The following is a 27,638-nucleotide window of genomic DNA, read 5'->3' as shown; positions in this document are numbered from 1 at the left end:
TTTCTAGCCTGGTTGATCCCACAGAATGAGAGACTTAGGGTGCTAGGAGGGTGAAAACAAACGATCATTTACCAAGTGGATAACTTGTTCGCAGCAGCTTTGCAACCACACGGGGAACTGATTGTCTGTAACATCCGCCCATATGATAAGGAGCATTTTGCCACCACTCCTGGCACCAGGGGCAGATACTTGTCAAATTATTCTTGGACTGATAGTGCAGATTACCAGCTCCATGTGCAACTTGTTATCCCAGTGAATCTTAGGATCTGTATTCTCCACACTGCTTCTCCTATACCCTCGGGATAAAGTGAATGTCCCTTGGGGTGACTATCTAGGTTTGTGGAGAGGCATGGCTCCCGTCTAACCTGTCTTGGTCTACCTCTGTGGAATCAGATTCCACTGGGTGGTCTAGAAAGATGCCTCAGGCATCTACAGTACATTCAGAGCTAGGGCCACGGTGGGCAGTATCCTGCTTTGTGGAGGAGTTGAAAATGTGGACCATGCGGGTGGCAGTGTACCCACCAGTACCTGTTACAGTGCCTGAAAAATGTCTCAATAAGTATCTCCACAAAAACAAACAATGCTCAAGAGGCTTGTGAATTTTCTTGTTCAGTGCATTAGATCAGACTCTCGCCTACACTCAACTTGCTCCACTTGTCACTGGATCTCCACATATCATTGGAGGCCAGGATGGGGCACCCTCTTTCCCCATCTGTTCTGGACAGAGGAGAGATGCAAAAAGGTTCCCCCTGTGAATGAAGCTCAGCTGATAAGGTGCCTTCTCCCCATTGATGAGGCTGCTGGTGCAGGGTCTTGCACCATTTTCGTGACCCTGTCTCTTTTTCTGCTGTTTCATTAGCAACACTTCTGTGCTATGCCACAGCCCATGGCAGCCATTTTGAGTTATGCTGCACCCTATGGCAGCCATTTTGGGACTGGCACTAATACACCCAATATGCCTACTGGCCCAAAAAAGTTGATGACCCTCTGGTCTAATGTTACATTCTTGGGTGCTCCTTGCATGAACAACACTCCAAATAAAGGTTCCTCCTGCAGTTTTGTTGGTCAATGTTATTTTCCTTCCCTAAATTAAGGAAGGTAGAATCATCACACTCCTCCTTGGTCCTAGTGCTCTCCATCTCTACAGAGACCCCGCACCTTTTTTCCCCTTGGTTTTTGTTTGTTTGTTTGTTTGTTTTTTGGCTCTCATAAAATTTGGGTTATATGATGGTTTCATGCTGACCTGAGCTGGATTTCAGTGATCTCCTGGAATTCAAGTGCAGCTTAGAGCAGGCGCTTTCTGTGCTGTTATTCCATACAACAATGTCACCATCCGAACTCCCTGAAATAGACAATGAAAAGTCGATGCACTTTCAAGGTGGGCTATAATAAAAAATGAAATTTTGTAACGTGAGTTTTTTATTTTAAAGTGGGGGATGTGCTGTGAAAATGCAATGTCTTTTTGTGGCTTCACAGGGGAATACAAGCCAGAGCTGTTAGAAGAACAGCAAGGTCTGATTTCAAAGAAAATACAATAAAATTCTGTTGTACAGATGCTAAATTAAGTCATACAACCTATACCTTGTATCACCCAATCTTACTGTCCCATCTGATTTCTGTTTCCAGCATTCAGCTTTCCTTATCAGGTGAACATTTCAATGCCATTTCCCTTAAATGTTCAATTGTCTCAGATTCCAAGCTTTGGGCAGTATCTAATGAAGTAGATTCACAAAAATTCCAGCTTGCACAATGGAACCACCAGAACAGATTTAGCGGGCCCAGGGAAAGGAGGTTCTGTGGTACGGTCAAAAGTCATTGCATTAGTAGATCTGCTTTGCTGGATACTGTTCTTTGTGCTTAGCTGTTCGAAAGGTACTGAACAGCAACTGACTTTGGATCAAACATCAGGTTCATTTGCAAAGAGAATCTATAATATATAACAGGTCAGCTGACTCAGCATTTAAGCAAGAGGTCGTGGCCCATACTCCCAGGAGAGGCATTGTTGCAGCTTTCAATTTCAAGACACATCATCAAATACTTGGGATACATCCTGATCCTGCCAGCAGGTTGACAAGAAAGGATAAAGTTTAACCAATGGGGCGTCCATCACAGAGAGCATCTTGGGACCATTTGTAGCCTGATTCTGCCCACTGAGTGATTAGGAGCTTTAAATTCTAAAGCTGAGCTGGCCACATTGTGACTTGCTTGGCTCTTATTTGAAGGTGAGGGCAAAACCAAACAATCATATCAGCATAGTTTTTATATTTAAAAACTATTGTTTTCAAGAAAATATTGCATCCAACCCCTCCTACTGCCATGCCCCCTTAGTTGCTTCAACAATTCAGATCATATATTGATTTCGCATGTTAGGTGGAGGTGACTTTTGAAGTTGGCTTGTTTCCACTAACCATAGTTAAGATTAACCACTGTTTGTTGGGCTCGGATGGGTTGTCGAGTTCAAACCCAGCGAGCTTCCAAACTCCTCCTCACAGCCACACCACGAATGAGGGGAAAGAGAGAACCTATGGGCCTGAGGGGGGAGGGTAGGCACATTGTAGTAACACTAAACTGGGCATCCCAAAATTGTGGGTTGTCAAGCAGAGAGCAGTGGGGGCTAGTGCTCACTGTGATTGGTAGGGCAGAAGTCCAGGAGTCCAACAGTAGCTGGATTCAGAGCCAATGACAGGTGGGGCCAGCTAATTCGAGTTTTTCCTTCCTCCTCCCCGTTGCAGAGTTCTACAAGGTGGAAACTAGGACTCTGCATCCAAGGTTGTCCCCTCATCTGGTTGTATGCCTGGCAAGCAGGGTGAGGCAGCGCTGAATGCACACTGAGGTTGGTGGGGCAGTGCCCCATTTTCCCTTATCAACCAACCATTGGTGGAGAGTTTTGATTGCTCTCCACCACCATTGACTACGGGATATAATAATGTTCAACTAGACCTGATCCAAACTGATTGAATGTCAATAAGCCATGTGACAAAACCTAAGCCAGCAGTCAGCAAGGCTTACTGGGCATGGGCTGGATCACTCCTGTGGAGATCCTGCAGAGATCCATGTCTGCAGCGTCGGAAATCGCTTCTGCGCATGCTCAGACGCCGAAAATCGCGCCTGCACATGGGCATGCACAGAAGCGATTTCCAGCACCACAGACATGTGCGGACGTGATTTCCGATGTCTGGGCATGGGCAAAAGTGATTTCTGGAGCAGCAGAAGAGAGTCCCCGCACCATGCTGGTTTAGCGCAGTACGCAGGGACTCGCCGAGTGCGCGGCTCAGTTCAAGGGCAGCTCATGGACCAGTTAAACGGCCTCCATGGGCCACAGGTTGGGAACCCCTGACCTATGCTCATTCCAAGTTAGGAAAACGCTTCAGCCTGAGCAAAAAGGGGTCCCACGCCTCTCTCTTGATCTTCTCTGGCAACATCCAGACCCACCTGGGCATCTTCTATGAATCTCATTCCACTGACTTGGTAGGAGCTTTCCCTGCCCAATCCCATGCAGAGGAGGAGGAGGTGGAGTATCAATCCCATCATGACACACTTGATGACACACTTTCTTTGTCTGCTTCTTAAAAGATGTCATTTGTCTGTGTCTTGTAAGTAATTCAGCTCTGCCAAGAGCTGAGTAGCTAAGCCAGGCTGGGCAGGATCATCTCTCGCCATGCGTATAGATGACGGCGGACCCAACCGCTAATCTCAGGATGATCTATTGGGCAATAAACGTTCCACTACCTGTAACTAGAGTCTGCGGGGGCAGAAACGCCGCACATAAGATGTCGTCCTGGTGCTGAGCTCCTCCTTTCCATTCCGAAGGCTGAACCAGAAACTGAGTCAAGCTGCTCAGGCGGAAGACAGTAATTGTCCTAACGAGACAGACAAGAGCAAACAAAGCAGCCTGAGTGAACTCCAAAGTCACCATTCATTTTCCAAGCTGAGGCTCTGTGTTTATCCCTCAGGTTCAGGTGCCTGCAGCAGAAGGCGGATTCCAGAGGAGCGGAAATGTTTTATTTATTCCAAAGGTAAAAGTGCTAGTCCTCAAGCGTGTATAGAGAAAAGTTTGGAAATGGGGAGTGTCAAAGAAACCAAGCCTGAATCTGAACAGGGTTTTCCACTGATCAGCAGAAGTGAGACGGAGGCACAGCCTGTGCATATACAGGTCCACATAGTTAACTGATATCCAGAACTGCAGACTAATTTATTCCCCAGGGCTGGTATGAGCTTTGCAATTTGCATGGCAAAGGAGCCTGTAAAGGGAACACACTTTTGCTTTAGCACCCAAGAATCATAAGTACACTGGTACCTCAGGTTAAGTACTTAATTCGTTCCGGAGGTCCGTTCTTAACCTGAAACTGTTCTTAACCTGAAGCACCACTTTAGCTAATGGGGCTTCCTGCTACTGCCGCGCTGCCGGAGCATAATTTCTGTTCTCATCCTGAAGCAAAGTTCTTAACCTGAAGCACTATTTCTGGGTTAGCAGAGTCTGTAACCTGAAGCGTATGTAACCTGAAGCGTATGTAACCCGAGGTACCACTGTAACTGTAGGGGCAGGAAACTCTCACCTAGAGCAGGGATGGGGAACCTTTGGGTTTGCAACAGCTGTTGGAATCCAAATCCCATTAGGCCCATGATCAATGGTCAGGGATGATGGTTGCTGGAGAGGTATACCGTATGTTTCACTCTATAAGGCGCACCAGACCACAAGACGCACCTAGTTTTTGGAGGAGGAAAACAAGAAAAAAATATCCTGAATCTCAGAAGCCAGAACAGCAAGAGGGATCGCTGTGCAGGGAAAGCAGCAATCCCTCTTGCTGTTCTGGCATTCACTCCATAAGATGCACACACATTTCCCCTTACTTTTTAGGAGGGAAAAAGTGAGTCTTATAAAGCAAAAAACTCGGTAGTTCCCCATCGCTGCTCAAGAGCCTCCTTTACTGCATTGCACCTTCTCCCATGCCTATTGTCAAATCTGCACACAGTTGCATGGCCGGGGGTGAGGGTGCAATAGTGAAGCAAATGCCACGCCCAGTAGAGTCAAATTCTGTCACTTGTGAAAACAATTTTAACTAAGCAAATCTGCATAATACCTCTACTAGCTACGGGAGAGACTCAGTGCATTATTAAAAGTCCCCAGCCCTGAACATTCATCCCCTACTCTTGTTTCTGAGATATTAACAGACAGGCAATAATCTATATGCACACTCTGGCGCAAACCTGCCAAATGCTCCAGGGGGGAAATGGGACATTTTTTCACACGTGACCATGGCAGCTATCTTGGGTGCCACAATCTCACACACTCTTGCACTGTGCTCTTAACCCCCCCACAAGCACTTTTGGGAGGGCAAGAGCAAGGTACGGGTCATGTGACTCACCCAGGAGTGCATGCGAAAAGATGTACATCCCAGTTTGGGTTCTTCAAAAGTTGGATGATATGCTGGTGGAAGGGATATCCCCATAGCATGCCACTCTTTGAGTCCTTGACACAGGGGAGGTGTGTCCCATTTCAAAACCAGAACATGCTACATCCCTCCCACTGCTGTCCCCCCCCCATTGCCATACCACTGGTGACACCATGCCTCTCTCATCTGTGTTGTGTGGCAGTGCCTGCAAAGCACAAGATCTCACAAGATCTCACTGAAATCTTGTATGCTCTGTGAGTCCTCACCAGAAACTGGTGCCACTGCCTGCATGGGCATTGCCTCTTGGGCTTCCAGCACTCAGGGCAGGTGCCTCACCTTATAATACTACTAATAATATTTATTATTTATACCCCGCCCATGTGGCTGGGTTTCCCCAACCACTCTGGGTGGCTTCCAACCAAATATTAAAAACAAGACGGCATCAGACATGAAAAACTTCCCTAAACAGGGCCGCCTTCAGTTGTCTTTTCAAAGTAAAATCGTTGTTTATTGCCTTGACATCTGCTGGGAGGGTGTTCCACAGAGCAGGCGCCACTACCAAGAAGGCCCTCTGCCTGGTTCCCTGTAACCTCACTTCTCGCAACAAGGGAACTGCCAGGAGGCCCTCGGTGCTGGACCTCAGTGTCCGGGCTGGATGATGGGGGTGGAGACGCTCCTTCAGGTATACAGGACCGAGGCCACCTTGCCTCATCTATAGACCAGGCCTGCTTTGACAATGCATTCCTCATAGCACCCATCTGCCTCTCCTATAGAGCAGAAATAGAGAACTTCATGCCAGATGCAGTCACCTGGGGCTCTCCTCATGACACACACACACACACACTTCCCAAGCTATGCTCCTTTCTGGCCCTGCTTTGCACCCTCTATGGCGATTTGACAGTCTATTGACCCTGTGCCACCATTATGATTGCTTTCTTCGCTGCCACCAACCCGTTTCTCATGGGTACACAAGGAGTTCAGACAGTTGTTAACATTAACAAATAATCAAGTTTATTTTATAGGTATGAACAAGCTTATGGTTTCAGTTATTTTTTCTTGGCAGTTTCTTAATCTTAGTTTCTTTAGTGACCCAATGTTCCTAACAACTTCAAACTGATTATCCCAACTAACTATCTGACTCCACCTAACAATTCCTCTCACTCTCTCACAACACAACTCAACCAACCAACCCAGAGACTATTCCTTCCTCTTCCTTCTCCAACTCCCAACTCTCAACTGACATCCACACAACACCAACTCTCGCTCTAACTCCTCCTATCAGTTTCCACTGGCCAATCACATCACACTCATTTAACCCTTTCCTTATGACCCACCTAGGAGGCAAACGCCACACCCTCCTTGAGGTTTTTTGCTTGGCTGCAATGCACCCTTGAATTCTGACAATGGATGGAGGACATATGTATGTGAGTGTGTAGAAACCAGCCTACGGCACAAAGGCACAAAGGGTAAAATATGCATCCATTGGTCCGCCCACTCTTGTCTCTGGTCCCACAAGTGAATTTGACCCTCAAGCTGGAGAAGATTCACCTGCTGGGCTACAGAGCCATCCTGCAGACCCACATATTTCCCAGAGTGCCATAGGCAGACTATTCACACTCCCTGAGTATGAATTTAGTGCACCATAGTGTTTAGACTGCTGGATCAGGACCAGTGAGTCCAGGGTCCAAATCTTCACTTGGTCATCGAGCTAATAAGGTGACTTGGGGCCATTTCTTAGCCAAACAAACCTCACAAGGTTGTTGCCTGGACAAATGGGGAGGCCCAAGAACCTTGCCCTCGGAGGAGGTAGATGAGATGATAAACAGTGGGTCGTGCTGTTGACTTTTTCAAAGGAAACTTGACATCTTGAGTGTCTGAGTCAAGATGTCAAAGCCCACTCCAAACACCAGCATCTGTTTTTCTCTGCGGTGTCATCACGACACAGCAGAGCACATCTAATTTAGGATCTCCATCCCCCTCCAACCTCCTGGTCTCTGTGCCTATCTCATCCTCCATTCTCATCTCTCCTTATTCAAATAAAGCAATTTGTGTGAAATCCCCCAAACTTTGGAAAGAGAGCCAGTAATCAAAAAAAAGGGAGGGGTGACTAACCCTCAAGCAAAGAAAATATAGCACATTGATACATATCTTCGCAACATGAAATGGAATATTTTAATCATTTGTTTCTATTTCTCCCCCTTTCTGTATCAGGCATTGTTATAGAAACTGCATTGTAAGTGTCATTCTGGGATTTTCTCATCCTTCGCCTATTATAGTTCAATCATACTTCCTCGCTGCCAAAACATAATGGCAAAGCTGTCTCCAGTGCAATGCGCATTGTTTCCGACCGTACTAATAGACAAGGGGGATAATTATTGTGGAGTCGTCTCACGGCAGTGTTATGACGAGCCGCAGTGTTGATTTCTCCCCCACCTTTTTTTTCCTAATTAAAATCTGCATTGGAGGGGATGGGCAGAATCAAAAAGAGAAGAAGTGTGGAGTTCTTAAGAAACCCAAGAAGTACACAGGTTTGGGGTTTTTTAACAACCACGAACACAACACAGAGGATAATAATAGGGATGGGTGAATCTGTCAAATTTGGTTTATCTCCGTTTCTCATTTTTCTAATCTAAAATTTAATTCTCCATATTTCCACATCAATTTGCTTTTTTAAAAGATAGTCTCGTAAAAAGTCTTCCGCATTTTAGTGTGAATGTATTCTAATATATTTATTTTTATTTATCTACCGCATTTATCTCCCACCTTTTCCTCCATGGAGCTCAGTGAGAAAGGAGTTCCTTTTTCTCCAAGTTGCGCAAACCCTGGGAGCTTCATGGCTGACTGGGAATTTGAACGCTGGTCTCCCAAGTGCTAGTCCAATAGAGTCAAACCTCAGTTCTCGAACAGCTCCATTTTGGCTCCCGAAAGCCGATAACCCGGAAGTAACTGCTCTGGTTTTCAAATGATTTTCGGAAGGCGAACCTGCTATGCAGCTTCCGTTTTGAGTTTCCCTGTTGTATTGAGGCTTCCGCTTTCAGTTTTCTGTTGTCGAACGTTTCGGAACAACTGACAACAACATTCGACAACCGAGGTTTGACCATACTCCAACCACTGTACCACACAGCCTATGTTTGTGGGGATTAGGATGCTGGTGTAGAGATTAGAACTGCTTTGGGGGGGGTTACTATAAAGTGGTATAAGAATTTTATGGAACAAGTAAATAAAATAAAAAATTGTCTCCTATTGTAGTCTCCAGTCTGATCAAAGCCCCCATGGTTGCTAACTGCAGCACAGGGCAAAAAGTTTCCCCAAACTCCATACACACCAGGTTCCCAATCTGGATCTGGACCTCCAAATCAAAAATTTCATTTGGAAGTATTTCTTCCCAACTTTCCATTCCTGGAAAGATGGAAAACTTGTGAAAATACTGAAGAGGTGGAGGGAGCCTCTCATGGCAACATTTTCTATTTCAGGATAAGTAGTGTTTTTAAAAAATCATCCTGTTGCAAAAAAACCCTATAGCAAGGTGTCAAAAATGAGTAATTTGAGTCTGACGGGTGCTGAGATTTAAACTTGCCACCCTGACGCCTTCAAATTGAACCCCAAAACTTGGGACCTAGCAAGGCTATTTAATTCACACCAGAATGCAGAGACAGTGGGAGCAATTCCCCCTTCCCACACATTCAGTGGTCCATTCGCCCATCACCAGCAGTCTTCTGTATTCCTGTGTCTTTTTTTATTTCCAAAAATACCTATTTAAATGTGCTTGACTTCAAAGTCAAAAGAGGGTTAGGAAATATATTTTTAGATCAATGTTACGGGGAGCTCTGCTTCTAAACTGCATGTAGCCAGTCTGAGGTGGTTCTGCTTTTCAAGTCTGCGCAGAGAACACCTCTGCCCTGAGGCAATCCCTTATGAATTATTCCTTCAGGGAGAAAAAGGAAGACAGACCTCATAGAAGCCTGACTGGCACAATACTCTGGGGGGCAAATCCAATATACCCAGCGAGAACTGGAAAATGTTCTGCGAAAGTACAAAATCTGAAAGGTTTTGAATCTATTTCCCTGCCCCACCCCAAGTGATTCCACAACTCTCCACAGGAGACCCAATTGGTTTATTGCTTTATTGGTTCTTAAAAGGTAAAGGGACCCCTGATCATTAGGTCCAGTCGTGACCAACTCTGAGGTTGCGGCGCTCATCTCGCTTTACAGCTTCCGGGTCATGTGGCCAGCATGACTAAGCCGCTTCTGCTGAACCAGAGCAGTGCACGGAAATGCCGTTTACCTTCCTGCCAGAGCGGTACCTATTTATCTACTTGCACTTTGACGTGCTTTCGAACTGCTAGGTTGGCAGGAGCAGGGACCGAGCAATGGGAGCTCACCCTGTCATGGGGATTCGAACCGCCGACCTTCTGATCAGCAAGTCCTAGGCTCTGTGGTTTAACCCACAGTGCCACCCACGTAGCACCTTATTGGTTCTTACACACCATAAAATGTGGTTACATTATACCTACGTTCAGGGACCTAAGCTCTGGCCGAGGGAGAGTGTCCCAGGCACCCAGGCCCAGAGCTGATCTCTCTCTCCAAGAGTGCAGAGAGAGGTCCACACTTAGAGTGAGAGACCTGACCTTGTAGATCCCCTCCTTACTGCCATGGAAACCTCTGTGGCCCTAGCTTGACAGCATGCCAAGTTGGACCTTTACAGCCCTCTAATATACGCCAAAGCAGAGATAAGTCTATGCCAGCTCTGGAGCTGGTGTAGGGAACATCCTTCCCATTGTTTCCAGTGTCAAGCATCCTGTTCTCACAGTGGCTAACCAAACAGCCTTATCTTCCATGAATTTGTCTAATTCTCTTCTAAAATCATCCAGTTGGTGGGCAAACTTCAAGATGCTGGTAAAGCCTCATACAACCTGGGACCCAGGATACCTAAAAAGCTTATACAGGTAACCCCCACCCCAATTTATATGTGTTCAAGTCATGCATATCCATGTGTGGTGCCAGAAACCTCGAAGAGCCTCGGCAAAAGCCCTGCTGCACCACTGGCTTGTGAGGAGACTCTCCCTGGAGCCCTTGAGAGGATGCTCAAAGAAGATACCCTCTGCGGGAGACAGTATCCTGCAGGGTAAGGTAAAGGTAAAGGACTCCTGGATGGTTAAGTCCAGTCAAAGCCGACTATGGGGTTGTGGTACTCATCTCACTTTCAGGCCGAGGGAGCCGGCGTTTTTCCACAGACAGCTTTCTGGGTCATATGGCCAGCATGACTAAACCGCTTCTGAAGCAACGGGACACCATAACGGAAACCAGAGTGATCGGAAATGCTGTTTACCTTCCCACCACAGTGGTACCTTTTTATCTACAGTGGTACCTCAGGTTAAGTACTTAATTTGTTCTGGAGGTCCGTTCTTAACCTGAAACTGTTCTTAACCTGAGGTACCACTTTAGCTAATGGGACCTCCCGCTGCTGCCACGCCGCCGGAGCACGATTGCTGTTCTCATCCTGAAGCAAAGTTCTTAACTCGAGGTACTGTTTTTGGGTTAGCGGAGGTACTATTTCTGGGTTAGCAGAGTCTGTAACCAAAAGCGTCTGTAACCTGAAGCGTATGTAACCTGAGGTACCACTGTACTTGCACTGGTGTGCTTTCAAACTGCTAGGTTGGCAGGAGCTGGGACAAAGCAACGGGAGCTCACTCCATCAGAGGTGTAGGAAGGGGGTGTGGTGAGTGCGGTGAGCCCCAGGTGTCATGACTGAAGGGGTGACAAAATGGCAGGCGAGTGGGCTGCACACCGCGTGCCCGGCGGCAGCAGCTCTTCTGACCCGGCGGCAGAGAGCAGCCCTCCTCAGCCATGGCGAGGCGCACCCAGCCGCAACAGCTCCATTGCCGGATCATGTCTGAGCCGGCTGCGGAGAACAGAAGAAGAGTGAGCAGCAGCTTCCCCGCCCCTCTCCTACCCTGAACTGTGGCGCGTGGGAGTGCACCCTCCATGTCACTCCCCCCTCGGGAGCACACCCACTCTGGGCAGCGCAGGCATTATGCTCTGCCGCTGCACTCCATCGTAGGAATTCGAACCACCAACCTTCCAATCGCAAGTCCAAGAGGCTCAGTGCTTTAGACCACAGTGCCACCCGCGTCCCTCAAAGAGGATACTCTCTGCAGGCGAGGGTATTCTGCAGATACCGCCTAATTAGAAAGTATCCTGTGTGGTATCAGAATCAGCGGCCCCTACTTGTTGAAATTTTGACCTTTTGCATATCCTACATCTCTGTTGTCTTTCTGGGTGCCTGTTGAAACTTCCCTGTTCCAAACAAAGTTGAAGTTCTCAATCCCCATCCTAGCCCAAGGGAAGAGAGAGACATAGGACTGGGGGGCGGGGGGCTGATTTGTCTCTAAGAGACAGCACAGAGTTAATTTGCTGTGTCTGAATGCAATAGAATATGGATAAGGCGTTCACACTCTCCTGCCTTCGTTACCTCAGAGTCATATTCAGGATGTACCGGTATTTTCCCCCTGGAACTAAGGGCTTGCAGAAAAAGAACAGTACCTTGAAATAAGGATTATTTTTTTTGGTCACTCTGCTGAGAGAGTAGAGATCAGCAAGCAGAGGCTCTGTCCCCTTAATCCTGCCTAATCTATAGTTTATAAAACCACAACACTTATCCTGACTAAAGCAGGCTTTGTAGAGCAACCAGCGCTGCTCCCATTTTCCATTCTGCTTAAGCATATTTACATTGATTTTTTATTGCCCGTGCCAATAGAATTTGCTCAGGAGAAATGAGGAGAAGCCAGGGTCCACAGCTGAGCAGTATCAGACAGAACAGGCTCGAGGGGAGAAAACCCAGATTTTGATATCATCACTCACTCACGCTATGCTACAGGAGATTTTAAAGACTGAAAACCTCTAGGCACCTTGTTTACTTATTATGAATTTTTAATAGCATAACCGTAAGTGCCTCACACTTCCTGTCCCACTGCGTTTCGCAGCTCATTTGCCCGCTTTCGTTCTCCCCTCTCATCCTTTAAAAGATGTTCAAGTTCATGATGGACGGACAACTTGTGCATCTTCCAATTAGGCGGAAGACGTTGGATGGGACATTCAGGGAAACAGAAAGTGCACACAAATGTGTCATGTCTGGAATCAGATAGAGACTAATGAGCAATGGCAGCAGTAACTCTACACATCACCCACTAGTCTCTTCCCTATAAAAAGACTGCTTCCCACTTGTTTGTGCACTTCCTTCAGGTTTAATATTCATGAACTGATGATTTAGATTATGTAGTGTCTTTATTTTTAGCACTTACCAGGATGTGTTCTTTGCATCCTCATTATCTTTCCTTCTTACTTTTGCTGTTTGGAGTCTTTGCGCCTCTGTTCCTCTATACTTGTGGTCAGCAACTAGAAGCCCCCAGATTGACTCCATAGCCTTGAGAAACACTGCTCAACTCTTCAATTGCAAACCCACCCATGAGATATCTGTTCAGTGCTCTTTTTTCCTTAAAAAATGTTTAGGGGTACTCTCATTTTGACTCAAGAAAATCACCGGGAAAGGAAATGAAGCCGCCATCGGAGGTGGTAACAATGAAACTGACCAATCACCGTGGTAGATTCCAACTCCTACTTCACACATTAAACGCTCGCTTCCGTCTGAGAGTCAGGAAACACAGGGACAGGAAATGAGGGGTAGCAACTGACAATTCACTGAAAATTCACCATGCTATTCAACATTGAACTGACAATTCACCATGCTATTCAACAGAACTGACGATTCACCGTGCTAGAGAAGAAACTTAAAAATTTAAAATTTTTAGTTTCTTCTCCTGTTAGATTCACAAAATGTTTATGGGTATGCGTGCCCCTGCATTTCCCCCCCCCCCAGAAAAAAAGCACTGGATCTGTTTAAAGAAGTGGGACCTCTGGCAGGAGTACTTGCCAGCAGAGCATGGGAGTGCAGGGAGAGTTAGTGTCATGAACTGGTTGGATGCAGAGGGATGGTGGGAGAAACCAGCTGGAGAACCACCAATGGAAGAAGGCTCAGAGCCCAGGAAGTGGTGGTGGGACAATGGTAAATGGTACAGGGAGAAGAGGGAGAGGACTAGGAAGAGGACAGAAGCTGAGGAGGTAACAAAACTACGTTATTCGCCTCAATCTCCACTTTGACAGAATTATACTACTTACGTAATTAATTTTGTAAATCACAGGGATTTAACTTTCTTTTTTCATGTAAATGCAAAGAAGCATAATGCAAATGGGTGGGTTTACACACCAATTACAGGCTGAAAGCATTTGCCCCCCCCAAAATTAGGGGCAATTACAAACCATTTGGAGAATGAAAGCAACAGCAACAATGAACGTGAATCCCATTGCTGAACTGATTTTTGCTCTGGAAATGGGTGAGTAATGGGGTAATTTCCGCTCCTGTTTCTGCCAGAATTCTCTGACATCCCTATTTGCTGCACTAGCTTCCTTCTCAGTCCGCTTCCTATATTGGATGAAGCAGAATTTTGCCTAATGAAAGTTCACGGCTACAAGATACCAGCTACTAGGGCCAGGCCAAGACATTTTGCTGCCTGAGGTGACAAGATGGTGCCCCCCCCCCAATACACATAACAGATGCTGACCAGAAAAATATTTCTTTAATGTTGTCATGTCCTCCACCACACCTGAGGGCAAGAGATTGGCTGAGGATGTGCCGGGCAGACCATGTGGCACACACAGCACTGCCTTTTTTGTTGCTGCTCCCCTGCCCCTGGCTTCTGCCACCTGAGGTGGCTGCCACACTTTTCCCAATGATAGGGACGGCCCACCACTTACAGTTTCAAAGTACATTTAAATCTCTGAACAGTGTTTTACTTTGTCCCTGTTTTGAGCCGATTCCCAGTGTCATGTTCAACAAGTGCAACCATTGTGTGATCGTTTGGTGGTGTGGAGTAAGTAGCTAATTGCTATGAAGAGAGCTGCTTTATCAGATGAATGCAGTACCCTTCGGCGGAGAAAAGCAACGGAAGGATGATCTTCAATTTATGCACAGGTGATAGAAGACACTTGATAGTCATCACCTATCAGTGTGGCATCTGTTCGGTAACTGGCCAGCCCAATAACCCATAATAACTGATGAGAGACATTCCATGCACGCACTTTATCAAACGATAAGCACAATCAATTATCATGTGACTAAGGTAAGGTATAGACCTCAGTGATAACCTTTCTGTTTGGGTAACTAGCAGCTACACAGACTTTGTAAAATAAATGGAGGCAACCTTGGCTTTCTAAGCTCTTGTCTCATAATGTTGGTTCTGTAAATAGCACTGACTTGGCTACAAAGAACCTCTTCCACAATATTTTGTTAATGTGTGTGTATGTGTGGGGGGCAGAGGAATAGAGAGACTCTGGTTTCCACACTCTACCTTCTAAAGCTTCTTCTCCACAATATCCCATTAGGGAGGGGAATTTGGTTCACTTTGCATATTCAAACTTCCCCAAACAAGAAATGAACTGAAATGCAGCCATCCTGAGAAATTTGCACTTCTCCAAATTTTGAAGTGCAGTTTCCCAGAGAAGCAATGTCCAGAAAAATGTGCACAATGGGGGGAAGTATGTATAAAAAGGCATATATTAATGAAAACAACATACAAAAAAGTGTTTTATTAGGCAAAAATGTATGTATGACAATAAATGAGCTCTCAGATGCTGATAGATTTTCATGAGGACTTATTCAATTTTAAAAAATGTGAACTGATGAAGAAACATGGAGGAATGAACCTAAGACTGGAAAAATGAGAGAAATCAAAATTGACAGATTTGTTCATAGCTACAGCTCAAAACTTGCTGAAGGGTGCCTGGCCATCAGAACTGGCTTTTTAGTGGGGGACAAAATATGCTGCAGTGGGAAAGAGGTAATGGGAAAGGAGAATTTTGGTCTCTGGGCCCAAAGCTAGGGATGTAAGAAGGAATCATTTCCTGTTCAGCACTGTGTTAATTGCATGCAGCACTGTTTCTGTTCTACTGCAGTTCAACTTCTGCCAAACACTATGTTATTTATCTCTCTGCCCACTGTGGTGAAATTACATAATGTACATAATTTATTATGTAAGTTCTATCACCATCCTCTTATTCCACCTCATTAATTTCCTTGTAAAGGAAGCAGAACACAAATGGGAGAGAGGCAATCAATTACATATTGTTCTGGAACTAAAGGCAGCAACAGCAAATACTAATATCTGCTGTACTGATTTCTATTTTGGACATGGAACGGATTAAAAAAAAAAAATTAGCAATTTCCATTCCTGCTTCTGCTTATGTCGGAATTCTCTGACAGTCTTCATCTAAGCTATTTTCCACCATAGCAAGTGAGAATTTGTAGGTGGGGGAGAGAGAGAGAGACTGGGGGAAGGGAGGAAGATTCTGGACCTGTAGAAAAATAATTTCAAAGGAAAAGAAATATGCACAAAAAGCAATTCATCTCACCCTAATTTCCAGACCCTCCACATAATTTTATAGTGAACAACAGCAATGAGCCTCTGCCTCTATAGAGGAAGCAGCCTTTGAGTGTTGTCTAAGTTTTCAAATTTATGGACAGAAGGGTTTCTAATTAAGTCCTGCCATTATTTTTTTGCAGAACATCTTGGTGGAGGAAATATATAGCTCATCCCCTCCCTGCCAGGATCTTTAAACAATTTTAATGGCTTTCTCTAACTCCAGCAGAAAACAAAAAGAAGAACTTTTTTAAAGTAAAGAACTCACCAAATAAAGCAGTGCTAGAATATTACACTTGAGTGTAATCCCACAAGGGCTCAACTAGGACACGTTTGAGTGTCATGAAATTGGTTGCCGCCCCACCCAACACAGAACACCAGTTCATGCACTCATCAGGCCTTCAGAGAATTGGGCTACCTGAAGGGAATTAAACTTCTCTGTGTTGGGTCACTTTTAGAAGAGGAAAACAGGTTAACAATCCATCTGTGCGGTAGAGACGAAAGGACTGTAATGCTCTTCCACCACAATGGCTACAGTAGATGTGACATTTGTTTGCCCTTGCATCACTTTTTTTTAATAGCCAGCATTGGGGATCTAGGGTTGTTGGGCCTGTGGAATGGGTAGCGGGACAGGGGGTCTTGGGAAATAGCGTTTCCCATGACCCTTAACTGGAAACAGGATTTGCTAGGATCCCAAGGACAGGATGCCAAGGACTGAGCCTGAGACCTTCTGCATGCAAACCAGGTTGTTGGGCCTGTGGAATGGGTAGAGGGACATGGGGGTCTTGGGAAATAGTGTTCCCCATGACCCTTAACTGGAAACAGGATTTGCTAGGATCCCAAGGACAGGATGCCAAGGACTGAGCCTGAGACCTTCTGCATGCAAACCAGGTTCTTTATCACTGTTGTGGTCTTTCCTGCTCACAAAATATCACACTAGGTATGCATTAGCAGGAGGACCATATCCCTGCTGTCAGAGCTGCCCTCGGTCCCAGCTCACAAAGGACCAACGCTGGTTCATTGTTATATACAAAAGTCTTTATTGAAGTTCAGTTTTTGCTTTCACAGCCGCAGCGCGCAGCTCTATGTCTTAAACTCTAGACCGCTGAAGCTCCGTCTGAGTCTCCTCCCCCCCCCCCAGACACCAGTTTAAGACCCTAGCCTTGCTCCACCTCTTCCTCTGCTCTTTCCTCCTCTGGGTCCGCCTGTCAGTTGGGGTCTCGCTCTTTCTAGACTCTTCTGATGCTGAGTCCCCTGAGTCTTCCCCCTGCCTCCGGCGGGCTTTAGGACCTGGTTCCCGATCTGGGCTTTCTGCTGTCCCGCACGCCTGTACATTTGAACTTGGCACACGCGCCCAGCCGGCAACCTTCCTCCTGACCGTTACACTGCTCCTGTCACTGCTTCCCCCACTCTCCGCTGGAGGTGTGGTCAGTCTCGACTCATCTTCTCTCCCTGCTGGAGGAGACGCTGGCCCTGACACCTGGGACTCCTCCCCCCCACTACGCTCTGGTGGGGAAGCTGGCCCTGATCTCCAGCTGCTGCTTTGGGAGTCCCTGCTGGCCCCCCTTGCCCTGACCATCGGCGCCTCCTTCTGGGAATCTTCTGATTCGCTGGAGAAGCTCATGGAATCTCTCGGGTCACTGCCATACTCCCCTACGCTGCCCTCAGATCCTTCCCCTTCGCTCTCCGTCTCCTCTCTCCCCTGTGCCTCTGTCCCTGAGCCCCTGACACCTGCGTTTAAATAAAAAAGGGAGATTGGATTACACACTTTGCTATAATTCAGGCTCTCCCAATCTGGTCCCTTCAGATTTCAGACCACAACTCCCATCATCCTGGCTATGCCAATTGGGGCTGATGGGAGTTGGAATCCAAAACATATGGAGGGTACCAGGATGGAAAGGTTGCTTTAGTAACAGGTTAAAAAAAAAACCTTTCTAAAACACATTGTTGTTGTTGTTGTTGTGCAATTTAGTCTTGACTACATCCAAGGACATTTCCCATAGAACCTTTTGGAAAGGCTCACTTCCCCACTCCCCCTCAAGGAAATCTAAAATGGTGTCCCTGATCAAGACAGATGAGATCCTTTCCTGCTACGCTGCACCTTTGAATATCACATCCTTTCTCAGATGACACACAGACACTGCTAAATCTGTTCTTGGATTCAGTTATCGAACAGCCCTTGAATTGGTGTGACAGCCTGGAGAGATAAGCATTAGCTGATGTTATCTCCAGAAATGGAAGCAAAAAAAAAGTACACTTTTCCAATTTGCACATTCTCCAACATTGCGGCGTGATATTTACACAGTACCTGTCCCAGCCCAGAACTAATATAGTCCAGCTTAGCACCATGATCTGGGAGATTTCAACTGCTCGGTCTCTTCCGGCATTGAGCTTATGGTGACAATGTCCGTTGAAGTCCCAGATCTGCAATTTAAATTAGGAAAACAATATGTCAAAAAACAAAGTAGGCAATGTCTCTTGGTAATTTCAGAAGCAACACATCAAAACATGCAAGAACATAAACATTGCTAAGACACGCTACATAGACCTATTTAATGTAGGTGGAGGGTGGAACATTGCTTGTTGGTAGGACACAGGAGATCATGCAGGAGACCCCAGCTTTTGTCCTTGTAATCTTCCCTTAAAAGGATCACATAACATGCAGTGGGAAGGACTCTGCTGGGTGAGACTGATGTGCTCACACTTCTAGAAAAAATGCAGTAGCTTTTCTCAGTACAGTTATGGAAGAATAAAGCTGAGTAAGAGGACATTCATGAACCTGGACCAGGCTAAACCTAGGGGCTATGCAGATGCTGAAGTCCAAAAGATGCTGGTGTACTCCAGTTCCCATCATCCCTGACTATTGGCCATACTGGTTGGGGCTGATCAGAGTTGGAGGCCAACAACCTGCAAAGAAAACATTTTAAGTGTGTTTTAAGTGCAGTATACAATGTGACACTAAGATGGCGATGAGCTTTATGGAAAATTCAATGTGTTTTTTAAAACGCTTTTTAAAAAAAGGCATTTTCAGAATGTTTTTTATATGTGTGTAGATTCCACCAGTGTGTTCAGCTGAATGTCTCAGTGGATTTTACATGTGTACAACTGTACAAACATTGGGTTCTTATCTTGCAAGCAGGAATACAGGTATATGGGTCTCATGCAAATGTTCAGCTGAGCACACAGAGGTTATGGGTGAGGGCCCTAAGCACATTCTCTGTATGTAGTTGTAACATCTGCATGGGATTTTAGCCATTACAAACTCAATTTGGGCATCAATAACTTTAGCTGGAATGGAACAATGGCTTTTGAAAACACAGCCCTGATTTTCTTAAACCAGTAGGGTTGCAATCCTAAACTGACTGAACTGGGAGAATGCCTCAATGAATTCAATAGGGCTTAATCAGTGCTTTTTTCCCTAAATAAATGTTTAGGGATACTTTCATTTTGACTCAAGAAAATCACCATTTTATAGTTCAAATCAGGGAGAATAAATACAGTTATACCGAGGGTTAAAAACGCTTCAGGTTAAATCTTTTCAGGTTGCGTCCTGGGGCGACCCGGAAGTAACGGAACAGGTTACTTCCGGGTTTCGCCGCTCGCGCATGCGCAGACTCTCAGAATGACGTCACGCACACACACAGACGCAGCGAATCGTGACCCGCGCACGCGCAGAATCGGGTTGCATTCTGCTCATGATGCAAATGGGGCTCCGGAACGGATCCCATTCGCATCCAGAGGTACCACTGTACAGTAAATGGCCAAAAGTACAAAGATTCACAAAATGTTTAGGGGCACGTGTACCCCTGTGTCCCCCCAGAAAAAAAGCAGTGGGCTTAATTCTGAATCAATATGATCAGGACTGCAGCCTAAGAGATTTCAGTGCTTTACACAATGGGTATGGAAATTATGGTCCTTAACAACAATTCCCCTTATTGTTTCAGCTAAGCAGGAAAGTGATATCTGCTTAGCAAAATAAACAAAGATCTTTTTAGTGGTTGGAATATGAGGCCCAGAATGAAGGATTAGCACCATAGGCCTCCTACAGATAACCCACCTCTGCACCAAAAATCTAGTCTTCCATGGTGAGTTGGATTTCCCCTCTCCAGCAGCACTTTCAGCTGTTGCAAACTTTCCGCCTCCCATACTTCAGGGACTGATCTCTCATGAAGCCAGGGAACTCGGAGGTCTGTAAATGATCTCTGACTATCGTCAAGGGGGGGGTCAAATTTGGATTGGACTTGATATGAGACAAGCCATTTCCTGCTTTTTTGGTATGGCTTGGCTTATTTCCAATCTAATTCAGTGTGAGCTCCATCCATCTCTACTATAATTATTCTGCCGTGATTCCTGTTAGGCAGACAATAATTGCCAGCCAGAAGAACCGACCACATGGAAATAAAATATTGGTATTTATTTTGTATTTATATCATCATTCCTTTCCTTTGCTAACAAGAGTGGGTAAAAACATGCCTTGTATGCAAAACTCCAGTAATCCCAAAAGCTTTTTAATTGCTGCTAATTAAAGCAGGAAAGGTTTCCTGAACTGAAGGAATTATGTGCTGAATTAAGCATAAATGGTTGAAGAGCTGTTGCACTTCTGCATAACTCTCAAAGCACTTTCCATTGGAGGTTAAAACATTATCTCCATTTTTGTAGGCAAGGATAGACCATAATCTTTTCAACATGCATGTAGTGCGTTGAATAACTTTATGCTTCTCCTTACCACCCCTTCTCATCGAAAGCTAGCCCGTCAAGGAGCCAAGTCTTTGATCTAACATGCTTGGCTTTTATTATGTAAGAGTTTCTAATGTAAAAAAAGCACTCCAAAAATGTAGCATCCCAACTACTGAAGTACTATCACCATGCCTTCTCCATCCCACCTAAGGCAGAGAACACTTTTTATTCTATATAAAGCTGGCAATTGAAATGGATCGGGTCTTGACAAAGTGAGCTCAACAAAGGTTCCATTGAAACCAATGGGATAAATTCATGGGGGGAAATTCAAATAAACTCCAGCCCAATCTAAATATATAAAAAAAAATTTAAAAAAGTCCAGTAGCACCCTAAAGGTAAAGGTAAAGGGACCCCTGATCATTAGGTCCAGTCTTGGCCGACTCTGGGGTTGCGGCGCTCATCTTGCTTTGTTGGCCGAGGGAGCCAGCGTACAGCTTCCAGGTCATGTGGCCAACATGACTAAGCCGCTTCTGCTGAACCAGAGCAGTACACAGAAACGCCGTTTACCTTCCCGCCGGAGCGCTACCTATTTATCTACTTGCACTTTGACGTGCTTTTGAACTGCTAGGTTGGCAGGAGCAGGGACCGAGCAATAGGAGCTCAACCCGTCGCGGGGATTCAAACCGCCAGCCTTCTGATCAGCAAGTCCTAGGCTCTGTGGTTTAACCCACAGCGCCACCCACGTCCCTAGTAGCACCTTAGAGACCAACTAAGTTTGTTCTTGGTATAAGCTTTCATCTGCATGCACACTTCTTCAGATACACAGATTCCAGCCCAATCTGTTTCCCTTTACCATTTTGTCATTCCAGAATCCAGTTGCTAATATTTGCCCCCTGCAACTCCTGCAACAGAGCCATGCACTGTTGTTAGCCCATGTATTCTGTGAAATTGCATGTCGAGTGCAGCGGCTTCTCCCCCGACACAAACACATACACACCTTTACGGTTCCATCTGTGCTTCCGGTGAAGAGTCTGGTCTGAGTCCCATTGAGAGCCATAGTACTGATCTCAGCATTGCCATGGCAACCTGTGAACTCTTTGATTTTCTGCCCAGTATCAATCAGCCAGAAGATAACAGTAGATCCAGCATCTGAGCTGATTACCTAAGAAAGAAGGAGGGGGAGAGAGTTTCTGGAATGAAAACCTTGCTTATTTGCTCTCCGCATCTCCTTCCACACAAACACCTTCATTACTATAATCTTACACATACGTGAACTTCACTTATATAATTGCCAACATTTGAAATGCAAATCCGAAAAATGTCGGCATTGATTTTCTCATCTTCTTCCTTTCAACTCATTAGAAGATTTATCTCCCCCCTCCCCATTAAGGTTTATGGACTGCTTCTTATCCTATCTTAAATACCTGCCTTCCCAGCAAGCTCCGTTTAACTAAAGAATAATGATTTAACTGCCATTATCATTCAAGGGAGAAAAGAGGTGACTTGTTCCTTCTGCAGATAATACCCCAATCCAGAGGGGGACAATGTGTCCTCAGCAGCAAGAAGTGCAACAGAGAATTTCGCAGCTGAAATTATAAGGGTGCAGCAGGCAAAGCGCTTTGTACAGTGCCATGAGATAAACCAGCCTCACTTTATCACAGCAATTGATCCATTGAGTAATGGATCTTTAAAGCTGATCTAAGAAATGTCTCAGTATGCATTAGCTTTAATTTAAAAATTTAACTGTGTGGTCAGATTGGAAGAAAGTCCATTTGGAGACAGATCATGCTCAGTCTCCTATGATAGCTTTAAGTCCAGGACATGCTATGTTACTCATAAAATTACATTTTCTTCGCCATTTTATGTGTGATTTATTGCAGAAGAGTCAGAGCCTATCAGTCTTATTCTGGCATAGGGATAGACAACCTTTCCCATCTTGCAGCTTTAAAAGTCCGAGTGACAAAAGCAATATATGGTTTTTCAACATGGACATATTTGGGGGGGGGTTACGTTCTGGACCCCCCCACACACTGGCCTGCGTAAGGCAGTCCAGCCCCACTCTGCCCATGCTCCCCGACCTGTTTTACCCCTTTCTCTGATGTTCTTGTGACATTTTCAGGTGTCTCCCAGGTTTGGTACAATGCTTGTGTGCGTGGTCACACACAATGTTGGACACGCGTAAAAAGGTCACTGCCTGTACTCAGAGAATTGTATCCAACTAACTCATTCTCTGTGGTCTAAACCACAGAGTCTAGGACTTGCCGATCAGAAGGTCGGCTGTTCGAATCCCCGCGACGGGGTGAGCTCCCGTTGCTCGGTCCCTGCTCCTGCCCACCTAGCAGTTCAAAAGCACGCCAGTGCAAGTAGATAAATAAGTACCGCTCCGACGGGAAGGTAAATGGCATTTCCATGTGCTGCTCTGGTTCGCCAGAAGCGGCTTAGTCATGCTGGCCACATGACCCAGAAGCTGTACGCCGGCTCCCTTGGCCAATAAAGCGAGATGAGTGCCGCAACCCCAGAGTCGGTCACGACTGGACCTAATGGTCAGGGGTCCCTTTACCTTTACCTAACCCATACTCAAGAGAAGACCCACTAAAATCAGTGAGCTTGACAAATTTGTATACTGATTTTAGTAGGTCTGTTCTGAGGATGACTTACAACCTAGAATAGTATCTGCTCAACATACCTAAAAATCAAAGCGAGAGAAGGCTGCCATTTGGGGATATGGTATCGGAGTCCTCAGAGGACGAACCAGATACCCCACAGGTTAAGGACCTTGAGGATGTTATAAGAAAAAACTGCTCCATTTCCTTTATGGGGTGCCCAAGACCCCTTATAGAGTCCTTAATTAGGTTCCCTATCAGTAGGAGAAAATAACAGAGGCCAACCAGAGAATATTGAGAAGCAAAGCAGCTAGTAAGCCTGATCTTTATTAAACAGTTGCAACATGGTCCTCACTCAACACACTCAGGAGGGAGGAGGAACCCAGAACAATGGTGTGCAAGCCCTTACATAGACTTTTGAAATTGCCTACCCTGTAGCTCAAGACCACCACCCCAAAACATCATACATACATCACAGAAGGAGGCGGTCTACGGCAGAAATCCTGTCTGCCAGGAAACCTGTTAATGGTCAGTGATTGCCCTACCTGGGCAGCCTGGCCATTCTTTTGTGATGGTTAATACTTTAGTTCCTGAATCCAGGTCACAGGCTCACCCTATTCATACACAAATATGCCCTTAAGACAGGATTTGTAAGCAAAAAGACAAAGGGAAGGCTTTCCCCATTTTCTCCCTCCTTGCAGAGAAATACCGGTATATCAAGGTTAATTTGGGAGCGTCAAAATGGCTTCAGGATTGTTCTCCTGTACTATTTCGGACACGTGGTTTATATACTTATGTGTGTGTTTGCCTTGTACATTTATGAATGTATTTAATATTTGAAACCTTAGATGAAACCTTAGAATTCTTATAGCGAGGAGGAGACAGAGTCCCCTGGAAACTGTGCTGAAGATCCACTGGGTTGAGATCTAGCAATGAACATGTAGAGATCTTAGAGGTGGTCCCAGTTATCAAGAACACTGGCACCAAAAAGTCCTGGTCTAGACTGGAGAGATGTGATACAGCGTGCTTCTATGGACCTAGAGTCACTGTGTGGCTTGCGAGTAAGGGCTCTCTTTTCCCTGTTGTGCCTTGTTCGAACTCCCTGTGATAGTGAACTTGGATTATTGTCCAATGGTGCCTGTGGATCATATTTTGGACCTCGACTGATTTTCCATGTTTTATCCTGCTTTGTCTGCACTGTGCCTGCAACCCTGGCCTTGCAGAAGGCTGTCTCATTAGTGGCACCTGCCCTGTGGAACGCCCTCCCACCAGATGTCGAGGAAATAAACAACTCTCTGACCTTTAGAAGACATCTGAAGGCAGCCCTGTTTAGGGAAGTTTTTAATGTTCAATGTTTTATTGTGTTTTTATTTAATATTCTGTTGGAAGCCATCCAGACTGGCTGGGGAGGACCGGCCAGATGGGCAGGGTATAAGTAATAAATGTTGTTGTTGTTGTTGTAAGAGGCTTACACCTCCTAGGGACTTGGATCCTCATCTCTGAGGGCAAAGATCCACTGGAGCAAAGCAATACCTTTGGGGTAGGTATGAAAAACCACATTTTTTACTGCAATTGCTTGGAGTTTTCCATTCCCACCCCCCCATAAAATGACTAGCCTATAATCGCTTGAGACCCTGTTATTTGAAATATTGGCTACAACCATATTAACTTACCCTGGCATTAAGTTACTCATCAGAAAATCTTCTCTGGTTGCCTTTGCTTTCAGGTACAAGGCAGGTGAGAACAATGAAATTTTAATTGGTGGTGTCCTGTTTATGGGATGTCCTCCCTCAAGAGGCCTGCCAGGTATTTCCTTGTTGACTTTTGGGTTGTCTGAACTGAACAATAATTTAGTTTTATCAACCCTAACTTTTACATTGAGTGCTTTTTTTGTTAGTATATATTTATTTATACCCCAGCTTTCTCCCTGTCAGAGACTCCAAGCAGCTTACAGATAAAAATAAGAACAGCTAACAAAAATAAAAGCAACTGTTAAAAACAATTAAGCATTGTTAGAATCAAAACTATATATGCAAACATTAAAAATCTATTAAAACCATACAGATAATTGCAATAAAAACAGCACACCCAAGCCCTTTCATTAGAAGCAGTCAGCCAAAAAGCCTATTGGGACAGGAAAGGCTTCACTTGCTGGTGGAACGACAACAAGGAGGGAGCCAGTCCAGCTTCTCTGGGGAGGGAATTTGAAAGGCTGGGAGCAGCCATCAAGAAGGCCCTCTCCCATGTCCCCACCAAGCGTTCCTGTGAACGTGGAAGGACCAACAGAAGGGTCTCTCCTGAGATTCTCAAAACCTTGCCAGGTTCATATGAGGGAATGTGGTCTTCCAGGTAGCTTGGACCGAAGCCATGTAGGCCTTTGTAGGTCATAACCAGCACTTTGGAATTGTGCCCAGAAACAGATTGGTAGACAGTGGAGCTATTTTAACAAAGGAGTCATTCGCTTTAGCTGCTATAGTATCATGGTTTTCCTATTTTTGCTGCCATGAGTGTTGATCTCTTGAGTTTCTGCTGCTAACCCATTTAATCTTTTGAGCGGTTGTGGCGTTTTCAGTGTGTTTTGGATTTATTGCAAGCTGCACTGGACATTTTATCTGGAAATTCAAAAGCAGAATTTAAACCTTTGAAATCAAAACAGGTCTGTTCCGAACACAAGATAAATGCTGTTTGCTACCCTACAATAGCAATGGTTGTTAATGAGGCATCTGATGAAGACCTGCATTTTTAAAATGAGCTTTAAAATATATTTGTAAATGTTTTGTATCTCTCATGCCAGGCATAAACCAGCTAGGTGCTCTGGCAGCTGTTTAAGCAAGTGCCTCAGGGTTGTAAAAGGAAATTACAGGCTAGGAGCAAAAGGTCACACTGACCATACAAATTACAGAATACAATCAAGCTGCAAAAACACAATTAAGAGTTGGTAAATAGTAAGTTTTATTGTTTAGCAGAAGACTCAAGTCATATTTTCATAAGGTTAAAAAGGGCAAGAGCTAAGGGGAACAGCAGCTGGCTAAGGAAAGAGGCTTCTCTTTGAAGCTGCTTTGAAGCTTCAGAAAACTTAGTAAAAGCTAAATTCTCTAAGTTCTTTAAGTTCCTTTTCTTCTAAAAATCTATATATGTTATGTATGAAATATATTGGCTTAAATGTAATTATGCAAAGGATTTAGAAAGTAAGAAATGTTAGATTCTTATGTTAGATTCTTATTTCATTGATGGTGTGTGAGAAGGTGAACCCAAGATCTCTTTAAGATAAAAATTAAAGACCATGCACCATCTGCTTTAGCCATCTGTTTTGCAGTGAATAGGGCAACAGGGGCCAAAGGTTATCTGGTAATTAAGGTGCCTTGTCGAGGTAAATGTAAGATATATGGCTACTTGTTTGCCATTTATAGATAGAAGGAAATATACCGTATTTTTTGCACCATAACACTCACTTTTTCCCTCCTAGAAAGTAAGGGGAAATGTCTGTGCATGTTATGGAGGGAATGCCTACGGGTGGCATGCCTACGGATTTTCTTCCTCTAAAAACTATGTGCGTGTTATGGTTGGGTGCGTGTTATAGAGCGAAAAAGACGGTAGCTCTTTGTCTCCCATAAAAGGAAATAGGAAATGGGTGTATCTTTTATGATTGGTTCTAGCAAACAGCCAATAGGAATTTCAACCAGGCTGATTGGACAGAGACAGCCAAAGGAGGAGCAAGGGGGCTGGGCTGAGGGAATATAAGTGCTGGCCATCAGGGCTGGAAGAGCAGAGCTTTGGTATCCATATACCACTGTGTCTCTCATTTATTTGTCTGACAAATAAATTATTATTTTAATTTCTCTATTGGTGCGCTGAATATTTCATTCCAGCTAAGCATTAACCACAAACAGGGTGCTATAGCAGTCAAACCTAGGCTAATGAGGGGTTTAGCACAGTTACCTACATTTAATCACAACCCCACTTCTGACCACAAAGGCAATGAAATGCTACATTGCCTCTGTTACTTGCTATATAAATATTATGTCATTATTCCATAGATGTGCTTTGGAGAGTGCATTTTTGACCAGCTGGCCAACTAATGGTCAGCAAGTAACTTGAAATGCCTGCATATTCAAGTTTGGTGGAGGGTTTTTAAAGACCCATCATTACAACTGAGACTAAGCAAGTGAAATAAGTTTGCTGCCCTTCAACTTTGGTAATTAAATGAATCTTCCTTGTGAAGAAGTGATATGCTCCATACTTATCATATCAAATGAGCAGTGCTCCTCTAAAGCCCTGAAACCATCATTACAAATGGCGCCCAAGTGGAATTTTAATTGCAACCCAATGTGCTTTTAATAACAGGAGCACTGCCCACCGGTAATATTGGAAAGTCTCCTCCAAAAAAAGTGAGCGAACTGGGATAGTGAGACTTGTCGTTACAATACAAAGCAGTGGGAAAGAAATCGCCTGAGCCTCACTCTTGGCAGCACCTGAAAGGTATGAACATCGAGT

At 45.0% G+C, this 27,638-nt stretch overlaps 1 protein-coding gene across 4 annotated transcripts in view; it reads right to left on the bottom strand.

Moving 5' to 3' along the window:
• WDR49 (WD repeat domain 49) overlaps nt 1-27,638 on the bottom strand; it is a 107,756-nt gene that overhangs the window by 34,042 nt on the left and 46,076 nt on the right. For all 4 annotated transcript variants that reach the window (XM_082223984.1, XM_082223986.1, XM_082223983.1 and 1 more), the window contains 4 exons: nt 21,539-21,703; nt 18,173-18,288; nt 3,730-3,860; nt 1,244-1,342 (listed from right to left, as the gene is read on the bottom strand). In XM_082223984.1, coding sequence (XP_082080110.1) covers nt 1,244-1,342; nt 3,730-3,860; nt 18,173-18,288; nt 21,539-21,703 — 511 coding nt within the window. The remainder of the gene's footprint in view (nt 1-1,243; nt 1,343-3,729; nt 3,861-18,172; nt 18,289-21,538; nt 21,704-27,638) is intronic.

The sequence above is a fragment of the Podarcis vaucheri genome, assembly GCF_965113315.1.
Source record: "Podarcis vaucheri genome assembly, chromosome: 5".
Taxonomy (NCBI): Eukaryota; Metazoa; Chordata; class Lepidosauria; order Squamata; family Lacertidae; genus Podarcis; species Podarcis vaucheri.
This window is presented reverse-complemented; position numbering and strand designations above follow the sequence as displayed.